The sequence below is a fragment of the Chelonoidis abingdonii genome, chromosome 5 (assembly GCF_003597395.2).
Source record: "Chelonoidis abingdonii isolate Lonesome George chromosome 5, CheloAbing_2.0, whole genome shotgun sequence".
Classification (NCBI taxonomy): Eukaryota; Metazoa; Chordata; order Testudines; family Testudinidae; genus Chelonoidis; species Chelonoidis abingdonii.
This window is the reverse complement of record NC_133773.1, coordinates 55,329,180-55,349,716: the sequence shown is the minus strand read 5'-3', so window position 1 is coordinate 55,349,716 and position 20,537 is coordinate 55,329,180. Positions and strand designations below refer to the sequence as shown.

The following is a 20,537-nucleotide window of genomic DNA, read 5'->3' as shown; positions in this document are numbered from 1 at the left end:
ATTCCGATTTAGTAAAATCGATTTTAGGGTTACTCCTGTCGTTTTGATGGAGTACAGAAATCGATTTAAAGAGCCCTTTAAATCGATTTACAGGGCGGTGTAGTGTGGACGGGTGCAGCGTTAAATCGATTTAACGCTGTTTAAATCGATTTAACGGCGTAGTGTAGACCAGGCTTAAGAGACTATTTTTTGTCATGTTTGAGGTGCATTGGCAGAATTTCATGATGAAACATTTATAATGCGTGTGTACTTTTCTTTATTCGAGCAAATGCTACTAGTTCCTTAATTTCATGTGTACCAAATACATACTTTAATACATTTTTACATAAATTATTTCTAATTTTAAATTATTTTGAATAGGTCAAAGTTCAGGGATCTGCCCAATAATGGGATTGGTTTATTTTGTAACAAAAGTTCACTTATTGGGCCACTAATTAAAATATATAATATTAGTGCTTCATTTGAGAGTGGCAGAAAAATTTATTTTTAATCCTAGATGTCATGGAGTTTGAGGGGAGACAAGACTCTGCACCCCCGGCTTCCTGTGATTCACCATGACTCTCAGACAGACAGTAGAAAAGAAGGTTTATTAGATGACAGGTGCACAATCTAAACCAGAGCTTGTAGGCATAAACAGGACCTCTTAGTCAGGTCCTTTTGCGGGGTAGGGAAATTAGACCCCAACCTTGGGGTTCCCTCTGATTTCGCAGCCAGCCCCAAAATGAAAGCTCTCCAGCCCCTCCTCTCCCTTTGTCTCTTTCCTGGGCCAGGAAGTCACCTGATCTCTTTGTTCTTCAACACCTTTAGTTGGCACCTTTGCAGAGGAGGGGCCCAGGCCATTAGCTGCCAGAACACAGAGTGTCGGCCATTCTCTGTGCAAACAGGATCACACTGGCCCCTAAGGGCTCTGCAACAATCCTTAGATACTTGAGAAATGCATAGGGAAAACTGAGGCACCCACACAGCACTCAGGGAAAACATTAAGAACATTCCCACTTCGTCATTTCTCTATCCCACTTCGTCACACTAGGCAGCTGAGGCAGAGTGAATATCCAGCCTGCTATTGTCTAATTTAACAACTGAATCAGCCTGCTTACAGGCTAGCTGGGGATAGACATGGAGTTAGGAGTGGTGCAGTGCTGATCCTCAGGTGGCAAATAATGGTATGACTATGCCTAAAAGTTAAAATCAGAAGACAAACCAAAAGAAATCTATACAACTTATTTCTAACCTGAAACCCATTCCCGGTGCATGTACCTTCATACGTCCCATATGTGACATTATTTCTATTAGCATCATGTCTCGAAAAGAGCATGTAATGTAAAAATAGCCTGGGATGAGGAAGGTTGACACTATGCTCCCTTTTTAGCAGTCAGAGAGCTCTGCTTCTGACTCAGTTATGTCATAACCCCTTTTACCACCAGCCAGCCCACCTCAGAGATCATTTGGGGGTGCTGGGATTACAAGCCTCCAGGACCCTGTCCACTTTGAACCTTGCGGTGAGTCTGTGTATAAAGAAATAGTGTTTTAAAAGATGTTAGCTAGCAGAAGGCTACTAATAGGTATATCTGAGACAGAGACAGGGGAAAATATTGCAATAAATGCAAGTAAATATTTTTATTTGGGTTTTGTTCTAGGCATAGAGAACTTTATTCGGTGCATCTCAGGCAAAAATTACAGCAAAAAGCCCATCGCAGCAGTGATTGCAGAGTGCTGTTTGTTTTTTTCTCTATGCATTGGGCAGGGTTTTACCATTCATACATCATTTGCAATTTGCTGCAGTGATTCTTTTTGATTTTTTTTATTTGAATTCATTCATTGACATTTGTGTTAATTAAAGAAGCCCTTGTCTGTCTACAAATGTATCAGCATTTGCAGCTTGCATGGAGCTTGCAGAATGTATTTTCCAGCTATGCCTTTTTTTCTTTTTCTTTTTTCCTCAAAATTATTCATTAGTCTGGTATCTAAAAGCATTTGCAAAGTTTGCATTTCTTTGTGCATACTGGTCTTGCAGGGATTAGCACAAATTTATAAATAGTGATGTTCTGTGAATTTAGCTGCACAAAAGAAAATGTCCTGTGAGTACTGTTCCTGTAGTTAATCCAATGGAACTTTTGAACACAGTTTAATTACAGAAGCAGTTTTGAGTCTGTAAAAGGGAAAATAGAAGCTCTCATCTCATTTCTTTGCCAGTGTGTTTCTTCAGTTTATTTCTTGTAAAAACATTTACACCTTAATTAAACTGTTTAATAATAATACCTAGATCTTGTATGGCACTTTCCAGCAGTAGATCTCAAAGCACTACACAAAGGAGATATAATTTTCCTAATTGGGAAAATTGAGGCACAGGGAATTAAATGGATAGGTAGCCAAATGTATATTATAGGCAGAGTGCTGCCTATAATTAAGGTTGTTCAACACTTTCTATTACAAGACCTTGTTTTTCAGTTGCCCGTAACTTTCCCAAGTTTTAACTGGGCTGAAATTTTCCATGCCAGGGGTCTGCCTCAGGATGAATTTTTTGAGAAAGCTTCAGCGAAAATGATTCAGCCATTCAGAGATGGAGACTTGGGGAAAATAGTTTGTTGTGACTATGTTAAAAATTATTACAGCAGTTTAGTAGAGAAGTTCTGGCACCTCAATGCTACAAGCGGGGGTCCTTAAATTTGGCATGGAGTGGGTTGCCCTAGTGTCAGGGAAGTACCATTCATCATCCCTGTCAAATGCTGCCCAAATTTTCCCAGGTTAGAAGCTCTGAATAATCTCAGGTTTCAGTGGTAGCCGCATTAGTCTGTATCAGCAAAAAAAAACAAGGAGTCCTTGTGGCACTTTAGAGATGAACAAATTTATTTGGGCATAAGCTTTTGTGGGCTAGAACCCACTTCATCAGATCAAAAAAACTTCAAAAACAGACTCCAATGTGAAGCTGCAGAACTGGAATTAATTTGTAAAAGTAGATATCATCAGATTAGGCCTGAATAAAGAGTGGTTGGGTCATTACAAAACCTAAACTTAATCTCCCCAATACTAATTTCTCCCTACTGTTACTCACACCTTCTTGTCTACTGTCTGTAATGGGCCACTCTCTTACCACTTCAAAAGTTATTTTTTCTCCCTTGGTATCCTGCTGTTAATTGATTTATCTTGTTAGGTCAGTCTAACACTTTCATGTATTTATACCTGCTCCTGCATTTTTTACTTCCTACATCTGATGAAGTGGACTGTAGTCCATGAAAGCTTATGCCCAAATGAATTTGTTAGTCTCTAAGGTGCCACAAGGATGCCTCGTTTTTGTTTTTTTTAATAATCTTAGTTTACACATGCTCAATAAAACGTTGTTAGACTTTGGCAACAATATTTTCCTAAGATTCTATCTGTACTGAACACGCTCCAATGCCGTGGCTGCAGGGGCTGAGTGAGACTTTCTCTGCACTTATACCAGATGCAGTCACTGAGAACAGGGACAATTTCTCTCTCCTGTGTTATCAATGCCCTCCCCCTGCTGGAGTCCAGGCAGCAAGGAAGAGAAAGAGGAATAGGTCTGACTCAAATGCCAGAAGAATTATTGCCAACCCCAAATGTTAAAAAAAACAACCAAGCAAACCAAACCAAAAACAAAAAATCCCACAACGCTGAGTCACACCTCAAAAATCATGATTGGCATAAAAATCTTAAGTTTTTAAAAATAATTATAATATTAATAATAAACAATAGATTTGGGGTTCTTTTTATTCATCTTCTCATTTCTGAGCCTTTAGAGTGCATTTGCTTCATGTTTTCAAGCTTTTTCTCTGTAACCATGAGGGCTCAAAAGTTCCTAATGCCGGCAGCAGGGCTTTAAGAAAAACACCCAATATTTCAAGTTTTATGGTGTAATCATGAGAGTAGAGCACACACCCCGCTGGAACTGGAATTGAACACAGGAGTCTTGAATCTCTACAGTCCTCTGCTGTCAGCAGATAGCTGTAAAACCCAGTGGCCGAGTGTCTGTCTCATCCTTCTCTAGTACCTGGTCCATCTAGAGGATAACAGCCTACTACTGCTACCTGTTACTCCCCTGCCTTAGCTTCTTAGCACAGATCTCTATAATTTGAGCTAAGGGGTTGAAAACTGCTAAGGACCCAAGCTGGGGGTCAGTATGATGCTAGCTGATGAGATTTCTGTTGTTCCAATTTCCTTTTTAAAAAAATCTAGGACATTACATTACATTAAGAATATTATTGAGGTTGCAAAGTCAAGCACTCAAAAGTTAGGGAATGCAAGAATGAAAGTTGCCTGTGCAATCTTGATTTGGTTCCCTTGCTTCTTTGCAGCCTTTCCATGATCATATACAATTTTTTCCACAGGACCCTGGCCTAATTCTGTTCACAAGATGGACCTACTCTGGGGATCAACCACAGCTGTGTATTGAGGGAAGTTGCTATTTATAGGTCCCCTGCTTCATTTGTTGCAGAAGTTGGAAGGTGTGTAGTGAGTGAGGCAGGAATTGCAGGAAGAGAAAGGATGATCTCATAGCTAAGATAGTTGAGTGACATCCTGGAGAACTGGATTGTACCTCTGCCACAGTGTTTGTGTGATTCTAGGCAAGTCATTTAAACCAAGATGTTCACAGACGGTGACCACTTACGTGATGTTCTTCATTTTCTGGGTCCCCAGCATGAGACTTGGGGAAAGATTTGCAGAAGTTCTGAGCGTTCAAGACTGCGACTGAAATCAATTGGAGCTGTGCTTTGAAACATGTAAACTGATACAAAAATTTTAAGCTCTCTTAAAAATTAGGCCCTATGTATCTCAAGTTGGGTACCCAAAATTAGTGGACACTTTTGACCTTTATCTCTCTGTGCCTCAGTTCATCATCTGTAAAATGGGGCGGGGTGTAACGATGCGGTTCTGGCGGGACCCAACTGAGAGTGCCAATTCAGGACAAATTGCTTAAAACAGGGCAGTTACAGCCCAAGGCTGGGGTTTTTCCACCTCTAAGGCAAACCAAACCAGCCAGACAAAGATGACTTTGGTCTTACCTCACTGGCTAACCACAAGTCACGCAAGCAATTCCGTTAGACATTCCAGTTTCCCATTATCATCACCAGTGCCACTTGTTATGGGGACAAATGATTATGAAAACCAATACCCCAATAAAGAAAAAACGAGTTCTCTCGATCCCAAGGAATCAAGCCCCAGACCCACGTCAATATACAAATCAGATCTTACCCACAAATCATGCTGTTGACAATCCTTTAGAAGATAAATCTAAAGGTTTATTCATAAAAGGAAAAAGATATAGATGAGAGCTGGAATTGGTTAAATGGAATTAATTACATACAGTAATGGCAAAGTTCTTGGTTCAGGCTTGTAGCAGTGATAGAATAAACTGCAGGTTCAAATCAAGTCTCTGGAGTACATCCCCAGCTGGAATGGGTCATGCAGTCCTTTGTGTAGAACTTCCATTTGTACCAAAGTCCCTCCAGAGGTAAGAAGCAGGACTGAAGACAAGGTGGAGATGAGGCATCAGCCTTTTGTAGTCTTTTTCAGGTGTAAGAACACCTCTTTGTTCTTACTGTGGAAAATTACAGCAAAATGGAGTCTGGGGTCATATGGGCAAGTTCCTTTCTACTTTGCTGAGTTACAGGGCATATTTTCCTTCTCTCAATGGGTCAGTTGTATAGCTGATGGTCCTTAATGGGCAATCAAGCAGGCAAGGCAGAGCTAACACCAACTTGTCTGGGATGTTACCCAGAAGCATAGCATAAGTTTGAAATACAAACAGTATATAGTAAGGTGACCAGATGTCCCGATTTTATAGGGACAGTCCCGATTTTTGGGTCTTTTTTTATATAGGCTCCTATTACCCTCCACCTCCATCTCGATTTTTCACTTTGCTGTCTGGTCACCCTAGTATATAGCCAATATTTATAACTTCAACTGCAAAAATGACATGCATACAGACAGCATAATTATAACCAGCAACCTATAACCTGGTCTTAGACACCTCATTTGACCCCCTTTATACAAGATTTTGTGCCACTAAAGGACTTTGGTTGCAACTATGTTCTATATGGTCTCAGATTATGTCAATAACATCACAGGGGGATAATGCCTTCTAATCTCACATGGTGCTGTGAAGATTAATCCATTAATGTCTGTGAAGCACTCCAACAATATAATAAAAACATCCTAGACACACCCAGGGGAAAACTAACAATTTTATATTCAGTGCAGGTTTGGATGGTGTGCAGTAAATGAAGCCTGGAGGGACACATTTCGTGAAGAAGATAAAAAGAAAAGTTGAATAACTTCTCATTCACTGAATGAGCCGGGATCCTGTGGAGTAAATATCATGTCATTGTGTAATTAAAGATTGTATCATATTGCATATGCACAAGGGAACTGAATTAAGGTTGCCCAGGCAATCTTATTTCTGGCATTTCCTCGCTTTAGAGTCCTTGACTTTACAAACCTAAGTTCTTTTGGTGTAGCCTTAAAGGGTTGTGAGCCAGATTTACAAAGATATTTAGGTACCTACAGGTGCAGATAGGCACCTAGTGAGATTTTCAAAAGCACTCAAGTTGATTAGGCACCTAACTCCCTTTGATTTCAGTGGGCTTTGCATCATGTCTAAATGTACATGAGCTCAACAACATAAAAGAAACATAGAAAACTCCAAAGTTAATGGTTCTAACATATAAAAGAAGTTTTTTCAATCTTTTGTTTTAAAATGTATATTTTTTAAGATTACACAGTACTCTGTTAATGTTTCGGGATCTTAGAGTATCTCTAAATAGTACAAAATAATTAATATCCAGAAAGGGATCATCATCTGCTGCTTTTTATGGTTTGCCAATATCTTATCATGCCAATGCTATTGTCTAGAATAGCTTTTATAATCTAAGGGCCTGATCCAAAGCCAATTGAAGTCAATAGCCTGCTCTATATTACAAGTTAGGTCAACGTAAGCCACCTTCTGTTGACCTAGTTGTGCATGCATCTACATTTAAATTTGTCTCCTGATGATGTAAGTGCCCCGTTACGCCAACCTAGTTGCACCACCTCCCTGAGTGCATTGAGTCATGGTCAATGTACTGAGTGTAGGTGCTGTGTTGACCCTAACAGTCATCCAGGAGCTGTCCCACAGTGCCCAACGCTGACCACTGTGGTCACAATTGTGAATTCCATTGCTCATGGGTCACAGACTAAAAGCCACACCCCACCCCATTTAAAGCTCCATGAATTTTTCAAATACCTTTTCCTGATTAGAAAGTACAACTAGCAGCTCTCCATTGTTGTGTGCAACTGCCCAGCTGGCCATGCCAGCTACACACTCCAGATGTGCTCTAACTTGGAGTGGACAGGAGATAATGGCTCTCTTGGGCCTGTGGGAAGAAGAGGCTGTGCAAGCGCAGCTGTGGACCGGCCACAGCAATGCAGACATCTACAAGCAGAGTGCATGGTGGATACAGAAGAGGGGGTATGATAGGGACCAGCAGCAGTGCCGTGTGAAAGCAAAAGAACTGCAGCAGGCATACCAGAAGACCAGAGAAATCAACAGTCAATCCAGTGCCAAGCTGCAGACCTGCCACTTTTACAAAGAGCTGAATGCCGTACTTGGCAGAGACCCCACCACCACCCTGCAGACCACTGTTAATATCGCCAAGAAGCCCAACCCACTGGCCTCTGTCATAAACAGCAAGGACAAGGACAGGGAGGATGGGGGATATGCAACTGGTGGATTCCAGCTATGCCATGGGCCAGGACCTGTATGAGACCACCACAATTCAGTCAGTCCCGGCAGTCAAGCAGCGATGAATCTGATGCAGGGGGATGGCTCCTTGGGTAAGTGTGTAAATTTATTTCCTATTACAGTGGTGGGTCCCCCAACTTAACAGGACATAGTGATTGCCTTTTCATTAATTTACTGGTATTAGAAGAGGTAGTATAACAAAGAGAGGTAGAGTTATCTGCTTTTTATTCCACTGTGGAGTAAAGCAAGGGTGGGCATGCAGAGCAGTTAGTTTATGTGCACAGGGATGTCCCTTGAATCCTCCTGAGAGGTCTCGATGAAACTTTCATGGAGGTTCTCTGCAATCTTCTCCCGGAGGTTTCTAGGGATGGCAGCCTTATTTCTTCCTTGACGGTAGGACACTCTCCCACTCTAGTCAGCAACAACTTTGGCAGGCACCATTGCAGTATGCAGGCTAGCAGCATACAGGCCTGGGTGGCTTCAGGACACCAGCAGCAGCTGTGCTCTCTGTGCCTTTGTTACCCTCAGGAGTGAGATCAGCTAAAATCATCACCATCTGTGAAAAATGATGCCAGTATCCAGTGCTATTGCCATATACTCATAGTTACATGCAAATGAGAAATTCCTTCCTCATTTCCCTCACCCTGTGGGCCATACTTACCATGGCTGGTGCTGTGTGTGGCACCGTGCACAGGCACTTCCAAACAGAAGTGCCAATGAGCTGGTCTTTTTTAAAACTTTAGGGGAACAAGGGTGGGGAGTTCTGAATCTTAAGTTTCACTTTCTGTTGTGACTATCCAGACTGTAACATCTCTGTGTGTTTTATCTGCAGCTGCTGCTATGGCAGCCCTGAGAGGTTCCCCCTCTGCACCTGTGGAATACCTGAACCAGATAAGGAGGAGAAGGAAGAGGACTCGGGATGACATTTTCAATGAAACCCTGCAAGTCTGTGCTGCATCAGACAGGGCCTGGAGGGTAATCATTGCAGACAGCCTGCAGAAGGAAAGAGTGGAGAGGAGAGAATCCCATCAGGAAAAGGAGAGGAAGATGCATCAAGACATAATTAACAAATATTATGCAGGACACAGCAGGCAGCTATAACCATTGAGATATATTTCTCACTGAGATCCAATCTTGTGAGTAAACAGTGCCAGCGTCCCTTCAATCTACCAAAACCACATTCACCTATCATTCTGCAGCTGAGCCGGTAGCTGAATCTCCTTGATGCTGTCAAGGTGGCCAGTGTATGGTTTTATGAGCAAGGGGTAGACGGAGTCTCCCAGGATCACTATTGGCATTTCAACATTCCTAATGGTAATCCACTGGACCGGAAATAAAGTCCCTGCTTGCAGCTTTCTGAAAAGTCCTGCATGTGAGTGTCATGCACCTTCCCTGATCAGTCCACCTTGATGTCACTGAAACATTCCCAGTCATCCGCCAATGCTTGCATAATGATAGAAAAGTAGCCTTTCAGTTGAGATACTCTGTGGCAAGGTGGTCTAGTGGCAAAATAGAGATATGCATGCCACCTATTGCTCCACTGCAGTTCAGGAATCCCATTGCTGCAAATCCATCTGTTATGTCCTGCTTACTGCCAAGAATCACAATCCAGCCTAGCAGGAGGCAGTTAATGGTCCTGCACACTTGCGTGACATCAGTCCCCACAGTGCATTTTTCCAACTCTAAAGTGATTTCCCACTGACAGGTAGCAATCTGGAGTAGCAAGTTTCCACAGAGCAATCAACAATCACTTCTTCACTGTCAGTATAGCTCCCATTTTGGTATCTTGTGCCAGAGGGCTGGGGCAAGCTCAGCACACAGAATGTGGCCTTGTGCATCTGAAAGTTCTGCTCATCATCCCAAGCCTGCATTACAATGTGATCCTATTAGTCAGTACTTGTTTTTCGTGCCCAGAAGTGGCACTTGACATGCTCCTGCTCCTGAACACCAACAACAACCTTCAGCTGGTTCTCACTATGGCCCACAGCCATCTGTCCTCCAAAAAATCGTCATGTTCCCCACTGATTCAGTTCTTGCACATCTGCAAATACCAGAAGATTGTGCATCTAGTCCAACCCCCTGCTCAAAGCAGGACCAATTCCCAAATAAATCATCCCAGTCAGGGCATTTTCAGGCCTGACCTTTAAAAACTCCCAAGGAAGGAGATTCTACCACCTCCCCAGGTAACCCATTTCAGTGGTTCACCACCCTCCTAGTGAAAAAGTTTTTCCTAACATCCAACCTAAACCTCCCCCACTGCAACTTGAGACCATTACTCCTTGTTCTGTCATCCGGTACCACTGAGAACAGTCCATACTTCTGTCAGAGATGGCAGACAGTGAGGAGGGCCATGCAGGTTTGTGGGATTTTGAGAAAGGTGCGATAATTATGATATATAGCTGACATATCATTATATAGAGACATTTGTACACTGAGAAGTCGAGCCCTTGCTTCCAATCACCCTTGCATGACTCATTTCGACCCCACCTTGTATTGCCAAAAAGTCTCAAAAGACAGTGCTCTGGATGGTAGCAGGTTGCACGCTGGGTTACCTACCCATGGTGCACTGCACTGTGCATTGATACAAATGCTCCCAGTGAGTACACGTAATGCCTACAAATGGAGCCAAGCATGAATGTGCGTTAGTGATATACTAATTGCAATGGCTTTGTGCCAATGTAACTTGCATCAACCAAAATTTGTGATGTAGACATGTCCAGTAGGAGTCTTTCCAATGACTTCAATGTGCTTTCAATCAGGGCATAAGTGAGAAGACAGGAACAGCATACAGCACCAGAAAAATTTGACAATTAGCAGTGATCATGCATTTAAACCATCTGCATTGTATTTGGCAAACAGGTCTTGGGGTTTATCTATATATATGAAGTTAAGTCAAGCTTCATTTATCCAAACTTAGATTATCCAAAAGCAACCCATCTAGTAATTGAGGTCCTGATCCATTTGATGTGTCAGTTGCACTGAAAAATATCCTGCTTAGTCGAAGCCTGGAATTACTGAAATTACTTTTACTCTACTCATTCAAATAAAAAAAAAATCATATTATGGGCCAGATTCACCTTTGTTGCCACTCTATTTGTGTCTCTGGAGTTACAATGGGGATGAATTTGGCCCTGCTGTATGATGGAAGAAGTTCTGGTATAACATAGTTGAGGATTCTTCAGCCTTTTATAACAAAAAATTCATATATCCATTGAAAAGTTTGAGAATTCCATAAAAGATTTTACTGGGACATATATCAGTGGATCAGATAACCTTTTCTTCTACCTTAAATATAATATACCCATATTACTCCTATTATGTAAACCTTTTTTATATGCTATGGTCAGCCAATTAGATGCATTATATTGTACTGTATTTTTAAGAAGCCTGTTATTGTTCTAAACTAACACATTTATTTCACACGTGTATATGGAGACTTGGAATGGACTTCACTGATATGGAACATACACATTTCTGAAGGGAAGAGAGAGTTGCTGGAGGCTATTTGAGTTACTGCAAAATTCTAGAACATGGTGACAAACCTAGGATGAGACAAGGAATTCTAATAAGGAACAAATCCTGTGGGTCCCAGGCATAAGAATCTGTTATAGTTTGGTTACACTGAGGATGGGTTAGGAATTGAGATGTACAGGGGTGTCACATCCTCCTTTCAGCGAAGTCTAGCTCCAAGGGATCTCTGCACACTGTCACAAGAGGAACTTAAGGTAAGCTCCCCGCCCTCAAAAGCTTTGAAACCGCCCAGGTGCTGAACCCATCCCAGCTAGGGTGCCTCTGCCCGTCGTGGTGCCTGATATGGCCACCTAGGTGTCACTGCTGGCAGGGCCCCTAGGAGTCCCTGGTACCGCCCCTGTAGAGCCCTCTCGCATGCTACACCCCATAGAACCCCTCTCCCACATCCGGGCATTCATGGCCCACCATACAATTTCCATACCCAGATGCAGCCCTCAGGCCAAAATGTTTGCTCACTCCGTGTTAGATGTATCATCTTTTCTACTAAAGGCTGGGGTACTAGAGAGGAAAAGAGTTGTTTTACTGCTCCAGATCTGCTTTATCTCCACCCACTCTCCCAGCGTAGCTCATGAACCATGCAGAGAATGTTTCCAGTATGTTCAGGTGGTGGGAAGACAGTGCTGAAAAATAGCTGAGTCACTCCTCTGCATGGAAGGGAAGAGGCCCATGTGCAGAGAACTGCTCCATGCATGGATTGGGGGAACAGAAGTTCTACCTCCATATTGCACCATGAAATTCCATGCAGTAGCTATAGAGGCTTTGGGCCAAATGCTGCAGTTATCATTAATTCATTATGTCTGTTGTTCATTTCTAATTCAATCCTTGTTTGACATTACTCCAACCTAAGACAATTGGAACTTTACCTGAGCAAGCATTGAACAGAAACTGGATAAAGGCTTGAACAATTTGGTTCTTTATAAATTGTGCAAGTCAGAGGTGTATTTCATTGCAACATATTGGCATAGTTTGTAGGAAATTATGGCCTTCCATGATATTCTTAACAGAGAGCTTAACAGGGTAACATATTTCAGGGCTAGATTTAAGGCAAACCAGAGCCCAAGGAGTACCATAACATAAGGCACCCCATAGCTCCACTCCTTGGGCCCTGCTTCCGCACTGTAGCTTCATCTCATCACCCCCTTGATATGGTGGTGGGGAGAAGGCTTGCTCACTTCCCATATTCAGTGGCAGCAGGATGGGGCAGAGTTATTGTCATGTTCTGGGGTGCGATCCAGACCAAGTCAGGGATTGTGTCACCACCTACCCTGTAACCCTGGGTGTCTTAACTGCTCTGCTGCTATGGCTCATAGCCTGCCTGGACACCAGCAGGCAAGCATGAAGTATCCTGTGTGCTGTGCAGCCCTGGTTCAGCACTCTGCTCAGACCCCAGCAGTCTGCCTACAGAACTACAGCCCCACTCTAGTCACTATCAACAGTTACCTTATGAAGGGGTAACTCCAACACCTCCCAGTCCTGAATTTCCCCAAAACAATCTGCCCTCAAGTGTCCAGCCCTCTCCTGGAACATTTCAGAGAAGAAATAAGGTTTGTTTGCTCCTTTGGAGCTTATTAACTTAACTGGAGTAAACACACCCTTCCCTTCAAGCCCAGCACTAAGTGACTTATTGTAAAAATAAAGCAAGTTTATTAACAAAAGTATATAGGTTAAATGATACCAAATAAAATAAATGAAGTTAGAAAGGGCTGCAAACAAAAGTAAAAATGCTCTTTGTAATGGCTAAGACTTAAAAACTACGGCCTTGGTAGATTTCTTACCAATCTTTTGTTCCCAGAGACTTCAGCCCACTCAGATGACAGCCCCATCTTTCTCAGCTTCCAAGAGCTCTGACCTCTTGTCTGTGTCCAGTGATGGATGCCAAAATGGCTTCTTTTTTTCTCCTTATATTAGCTTCCCAAATTCACCATTTTGTCCTCAGACTCAGGATGATCTCATGCTGCTGTTCTCGTCTTGTGGACTTCCTATCCCCCTGCTGATTCATATGTAAATGGAGCTTCCCTTGCTTTTGATCGCACCTTGTTTAATTTCATTGGAGACAGGTCAATAGGTCACTTCCCTTCTATCTGGGGAAAACCTGTTTCTCCCTGTGTTTGTCACAGACTTTAAAGCATAATATCATGCATTATCCATATTTTCTCATATAGTGTTAATACATAGATTTTACAATGATATTAATTACCAGTGGATTGCTAGCTTTCAGAAAGGACCTTACTCAATACACATTTGTTATACAATAATATTGTATACAATCAGTTGATTTAGTTACTTACCATTGAGGTTCAGACTCTGGACTTTATAGCCCAAATGGTTTCTCTCAGTTGTTGGAGTATAGACACCATACTGTCTGCCTCCCCGCCACCAATTTGTTTATCTTATATGTAAACAGACCTTCATTGTCTCTGCCTGACAAGGAAATGAGCATTCCTTTGTCTAGGGCAGAATGGACTTGTACGCTGCTTGCGAAACATATTTTAAAGACATAATTCTAGCACGTATTTGTAACTCTTTGTACACATCCTCTACCTACATCATGCAAGAATATTTATAACCAGTGTGTTGTTAGTTTTCCAATGATATTTTACATGACACCTCTTAGATACAGATTATGACGATGGTATGTTGGATGTAGTCCACGGTATGTCAGGCCTCACAAGAGCTGCTGTCACAGAATAGTCAAATGGGCCTCTGAGTCACAGTTATCATTCTAGGAATGGCATCAAGTTCCCTCTTCTCCCGAAAAGGGAGGCAGCAGACCACTCAGTACTGCCAGCAACTGGAGTATATCTGCTTGGGTGAGTAGGCCAGGCCTGTTGCTCTCATATCCTTCTGCATCTCAGAGTCTCCTGCTGGGATGGTATTGGCAAAGTCTCCCAGAGCTGTGGATTTGAGTTAACACCTCACTGAGGTGAAGGAACATTGTGTAATTTTAAAACTTTTGTTCTGGTTTCTCTGTGATGATGTCACTTCATTTGTTACGCTTGAGTCACATTTTCAAACTTGTCTTTGCAATCATAAGGGCTAGATTTTTTTTTTTTTTTTTTTTTTTTTTTTCAAAAAAGCTGAGATTCTAACACCATTGCACAACTAACTCCAAAAGCTGGGTCCCTAGGCATGACACTATAGGGCCTATGCCTTTTACTTATTCCAGCACTGATCTAAGCTCATGCTTTGTGCATATACTTCAGTCCCACGTGTAAGCATTGCCTTCCTTGTGCTATACTCTATTTGAATTTATTTATTTGTTTGTTTCTTTTTTGGAAAGAAAATTCTGAAATTAATCACATTTTCTTTTGACATTTGTTGTAACGTGCTTAGAAAGATCACCAAATTAATACTGTTCAAACAGTTATCCCCATAGAAACCTGTCTCAACAGAGAGGATTTGGAACTAGAATAAAACAGGACTATGTAGACAGATGGTCTTTATAACAGATACTGTATCTTTGCATTAACTTTTAGAAGAGTGGAATTTCAGAGACTGGCAGTGTTCCAGAACCTGACATTGTTCCCCAATGTTTGGTATAAGTTCCGTTCTGTGTCTCAGACTGCATAGCAATTAATTTTCATCCTACCTAAACAAAAATGTGTATTTTAATAATTACATATACATTACACTCTTCGGTCTAACTGCCCATTAATTTCTTTCTAGACAGAGTTATTTGTGCATGCTTTCAAGGATCAGCTGGTCAGAAGTGCCCTTTTAGCGCTATACACAGCCCGTCCAGGTTGTGTTCTCAAGAAACCAGCTGTGCCCAGAAACAGTGTGGAAGGGTCTGGTGATCCACAGGGTCAGGACCATCCATCTCAGATCAAACGGCAGAACTCTATACCTCACCATTCAGAATATGATGAAGAAGAGTGGGTAAGTAGCCTCCAAGTTCTTGCTTGAAACTCTATCAAAAAATCCACAGCTAAGTGTAGACAAACACAAGTCTTAATCTCCATGTCCCCTCTTGTTAGAAAGACAGAATTTTAAAACTTTAAATACTACTGTATTTTACAGACGCGTAGATTCCATTTTCTGTTTCATTTGAATCCCAAGAGTACTTTTCTAATGAAGTCCCACAAAAGTAACTTGAAACAATTTTCTAATGAATAATTTGCACGTGTGTGACTGCTTAGTTTGTGCATATAGCAGTCTTGGAAGCGAAAATCTTCATGACCAGATGGGAAAAAGCCATGCTGTGTGTTTACCAGCCGAAGACTCATGGCAGGGGGTCCTTCCGCCCTGGGACCCGCGGCCGAAGTGCTGGGTCTTTGGCGGCAATTCGGTGGCGGGTGGCCCCCGCCGCAGAAGACCCCAGGCCCTGTGAATCCTCTGGGAGGCCCTGGTGTTTACCTCAATTCTTTTTGTCATTTAAGCAGATATAAAGGGGACTAAAGAGGAGTATGAAATCAAAGTTCAATTTTTGCCAAGAGTGAACATAAATAGTTTCAAAATGCATGAACTACTGATCAGTGAAAAAGAACTGTTTTCTATGAGTCTATGCTTAGAGGATATCTGAAATGCCATAAAAGAATCAAACATGGTTTTTGAACATCAACATTCTTAGCAGATCTTTCAATGATTTGTACAATTTATACAGCTGAGATTTTGTGAATCCGTTATTTCAGTGGATGCTTTTATGATCTTTTCCCTCAACACATTCGTCCCACATCCTCCATTCTATTTCTCGTCAGTTTCTTATACTCAGTTCATCGCTGTGGTATCATGGATGCAAGTACTCCACCATATTAATCTTTGCTATCAATAATTAATAATTAATCTTTGCTTGTGTGAGCTTCAGTATCTTCACACCTGAACTTAAGTTCTGCTTATACTATGAATATGGAAAGAAGAATATTTTTCAGATAAAGAAAAGACAAAAAATGTGCTTATTATTTTAAATGAAAGCTGAAATTTTCATGTTATAATGTGACTCTGGCTGCTGGAGCTTTAAGAAGAACAAATAATATTGCAAGACTTGCGATAAAATCATGAATGTTGATGACATTGAAAAGATTAATAATTTTGTACAAGTTGAATCTTAGTTCATTTCATTACATTTGCAGTTATGTAGAGGCTACGTTGGTTTTATTTGTTTGTTGAAGCTTTATTTTATTTCTTTATAACATGAGTTACAGACTCCTAACAGTTGTCTAAATTAGCAGCCCAGTGAAGCACTTAAGCACATGCTTAATTTGAAATATGTAAGTATTCCCATTAAATTTAAGCACATGCTTAAATATTTTGTGAGATCAGGGCCTGAATTATCCTCTCATTAATTTTCCATTCTCTGTTTTAATGGAAAGCTGATGGCATATATTATCGTAGTTTTAATTACTGAACTTGAACTCTTGTCAACATGGTAGAAATAGAGCAAGTGGTTGGAAAATGTTTGAAAAATGCTTAATCTAATCTGCAATTTAGTTATGCAATAACATTCCTTTGAAAATTTGTTTGGAAGTTAGAAAACAATGAAACCTCAAAGGAATATTGTGCTTTCTGTCTATGCCATATGCAGTGTTCTTCGTCTTTGTGTTGGTGAAGATATGTATTGCTTTTCTTTCACTATATCAAAGAAACCAGAAGTTTTTTGTAGCTGGGAGTCTAAGTTTAATTTGTCTGAAATCTAAAATAATGTCCTACAGAGCTCGTAAATTGACCCAGGTCTTGCTACTTTAAATAACTCCATAATTTTTTTTCTACAATACTGGTGATTTATTTTACAAGCATCTGGAGTCATGAGTTCTGGTCCAACTTTAAAAAAATGCAAAAAAAAATTCTTTATAAGGAGTAGCTTCCAACTTTCTATTTTAATATTCTGTTTTTCATGTTGAGTGGGCAAGGATATCTGAGAAACTGAATTATTCTTACTCTTAACTAATCTGTGCGTCATACAAAGAAATTATATTTAAAAAGAGTGCATATGCAGATTTCTACTAACTTATGAATCTGCCTATATTCCTTGAGACGCATGCACCATTAGGCTAAAACTTAATGTACAAACTAAACCCTTTTGAAAAACAGCTTTTTGTATTTCTGTTCTTTGTTGATTATTTATATCTGGTAAAAGGTTTTTCTTTGCCTTTTTGAGTATACATTTCTAATCAACTTACTGTAGGTCCTGTTTCTGCAAGTGGGTCCAAATTGGTGGATCCATTAGGGATCTTGCTATGCTGATCCAGTTGCAGGATCAGGGCCCTGAGCAGCAGTGCTATAATACACCTTTCTCTTTGGATGTCAGATACAAACATTAATGCCAGATAGTTGACAGCAGTATTGATTGAGCTACTTATGCTGGTGTAATTGTAAGCACTATGCTTAGGTAGTACCAGAGCATTATTGCTTAAGAAAAAATATTTAACTTGATAGTTACAGATTGCCTCTGAATAGTTACTTCCTTCTCTGCTTGCCAGCTGCTTCTGCTATCCTAGAACCTCCCTCCAGGGAGGGAAAAAAATGTCATGTCATGCATAATGCAAGAGTGGGTGGGCAGACTGCCACTTGGAAGTGTTTCTGCTCTACATTTCTGACTTACTAGTTAACATGGTTGGTGTTACAATGCTATTTGTATAGTAATAAAAACATACAATGATGAGAACAAGCTGACTTTTTTCCCAGTTAAAATGGCACTTCTAGAAGATTACATATAAAAATATTTATAAAAGAAATTAGTACACCAAAAATTATGCAGTTGAATGTTGACAGTGGAAAGTAATCAGTATTTTGTATATAATCATTTTATTTTTATAGTTTTTTAACCAGTGTGCTAATACTGCTGTGTGCAATATCTGAATATACTGTAATTCCTGTGTGAAATATTCTCCCATTCACAATAGCCTATTTCCCAGTGGTCTTCAACCTTTTTACGCACAAGATCACTTTTTTAATTTAAGTACAAACCAGGATCTACCCCAACCCTTCTTTGAAGCCCCACCCCACTCACTCCATTCCTCCCCGCCTCTCTGTTACTGGCTTTCCTCCACCCTCATTCACTTTCACCAACTGCAGGCTCCTGCCAGGTGGCACTTACTGCAGGCTGCTCCCACGCTGCTCCCAGAAGGGGCGAACATGGCCTCTGTGGGGGAGGGGAGGGTGACCAGATAGCAACTGTGAAAAAATGGGACAGGAGTGGGGGGTATGTAGGTATGTGTTTTTGTAAAAAAACAATATAAATATATACATGCACGTTTTCATGATTATATCATCATGACGACAGATTTATCACATGAACAGATTTTATGTTACAAGCACTAACAGCTGACTATACTGACTAATTAACCTATATCAGAGGGGTAGCGTGTTAGTCTGGATCTGTAAAAGTAGCAAAGAATCCTGTGGCATCTAACGAAGTGGGTATTCACCCACGAAAGCTCACGCTCCAAAATGTCTGTTAGTCTATAAGGTGCCACAGGATTCTTTGCTGCTTTTATGAACCCATATGTAACTCATATTCAAATGTGGTGTTAGTTTCCCTTTGAAATCACATCTCTCCGTGAAGGGTTTGTGTTCCTTTTTAGCTGCCACCACTTGCATGTACATCTAATGGATGCTATATAATACATGCAGTACTAGTACGAAACGTGTATTATACTTTACTTATCACAAATCTATTTCATGTTCTGCATATCTCTAAATTTAGAATCTTATACATAAATCAGGATTATTTTATAGTATTAGGTACACTTCCCCACTATGTGTTATACAATCTGTGAGTAATTGGACATAGTTTAAGATTATATTATGTGTTCAGATTGGAAGTGGCTAGCAAATTCTTTGTTATATAGTAAGTGTCTCATTAAAAGACCCTTGAAAACCATGCAATCACCAGCCATTAAGAACTATACACATAAGTACTGAAATACTGTAACAACTTCTGAAAGTGTGATACATTCTACAGCAGGATTATATGCTGTAAATAACGGTGATACACAATACAGAATAGTTTTAGATTAATGTGAAGTTTGCCTGAGTAGAAGTTCTGGCGCAAATCCAGCCTCTTCTATCTCTGGCCAGCTTCCATTTGTTTACATTTGTCTGTAACCATAGTATTGTTTTTTAGTCTAAATTCTCCTTCTCCCACACATCCCGTGTCTGAATCTTCCCGTCCCTCACCTCCACAGCATTGCCCATATGTGATGTTACGTTCATTATGTCTCTGCTTAAGTCTTCCTGCTTACTCTTTTCTTTCACTTTGTCTTGTAAAACTCCCTTCCCATGCCTCCCACAACAGAAACATGCAGTACACTTCTGGGCACCACATCACACATATATAGAAGAATGATCGCATCACTCACCCTCTTTCTTCCATTAGCTATCCATTTATTTCAGGTCAAATGATTCATTTTAATTTTAAAATGTGGATGGAGTCATTCCAAGCTCTGTCACTAGCCTTGTCTCACAGTTTCTCTCTACTTATCTGACTCTGGCCTCTTTTCTGTCCTTCCACGCAATCCCGCTAGTGTGGATCTAAGAGCCTTCTCTTCTGCAGTTCCTGACACCTGCAGGAGCCTTCCTGTTCCTCTCCAGCATAGTGGTTCTAGTCTGTCTTATTCCAAATGACTTGACCTTATCTTTTCATCTGTGCTTACACCTCTTAATTTGACTCCCACTCTATTATTTCTGCAGTTTTTGTTATGTCCAGTTAACTCTGTAAAGTGTCATGGGTTGCAATTTGTATGGAAGATGATGTACAAAATGAAATTGCATTAGATACTGAATGTGGCATGTAGGCAGGCTGCTAATATTGGTGTACCATCTCTCATTTTTACATTTGCTTATTCAGCATAGGTCTCATTTTAGCAATTGGAGGGTTCAGTAAATGGGCACATCCTTTTGATAAAGCTGCACGTTCAAACCATGGTGTTGCAAACAAAGAGCCACTCCTGCAAGGTAACAAGCGCCCTGAGGCGAGGCGAGGATGTTCAGAACCTCACAGGATTGAACCTAAAGTGGACAACTTTGCATGCAACTGTACATGCAATGTGGGCACATTTAGGAGATTTAGCCCTTGGTTTTGGACAGTGTGAAGTGAACGATAAATGTACTGCTTTCAGTGCCTTAAAAAAATCAGTTCCTATTCAGTTATTTACACCAAAGAAACAGGTATCAGAGGCGTAGCCGTGTTAGTCTGGATCTGTAAAAGCAGCAAAGAATCCTGTGGCACCTTATAGACTAACAGACGTTTTGGAGCATGAGCTTTCATGGGTGAATACCCACTTCGTCAGATGCATGTAGTGGAAATTTCCAGGGGCAGGTATATATATGC

At 40.9% G+C, this 20,537-nt stretch overlaps 1 protein-coding gene across 3 annotated transcripts in view; it reads left to right on the top strand.

The window, feature by feature from the left end:
- INPP4B (inositol polyphosphate-4-phosphatase type II B) overlaps nucleotides 1-20,537 on the top strand; it is a 329,709-nt gene that overhangs the window by 206,426 nt on the left and 102,746 nt on the right. For all 3 annotated transcript variants that reach the window (XM_032768984.2, XM_075066288.1, XM_032768983.1), the window contains one exon: nucleotides 14,936-15,148. In XM_032768984.2, the coding sequence (XP_032624875.1) occupies nucleotides 14,936-15,148 (213 nt within the window). The remainder of the gene's footprint in view (nucleotides 1-14,935; nucleotides 15,149-20,537) is intronic.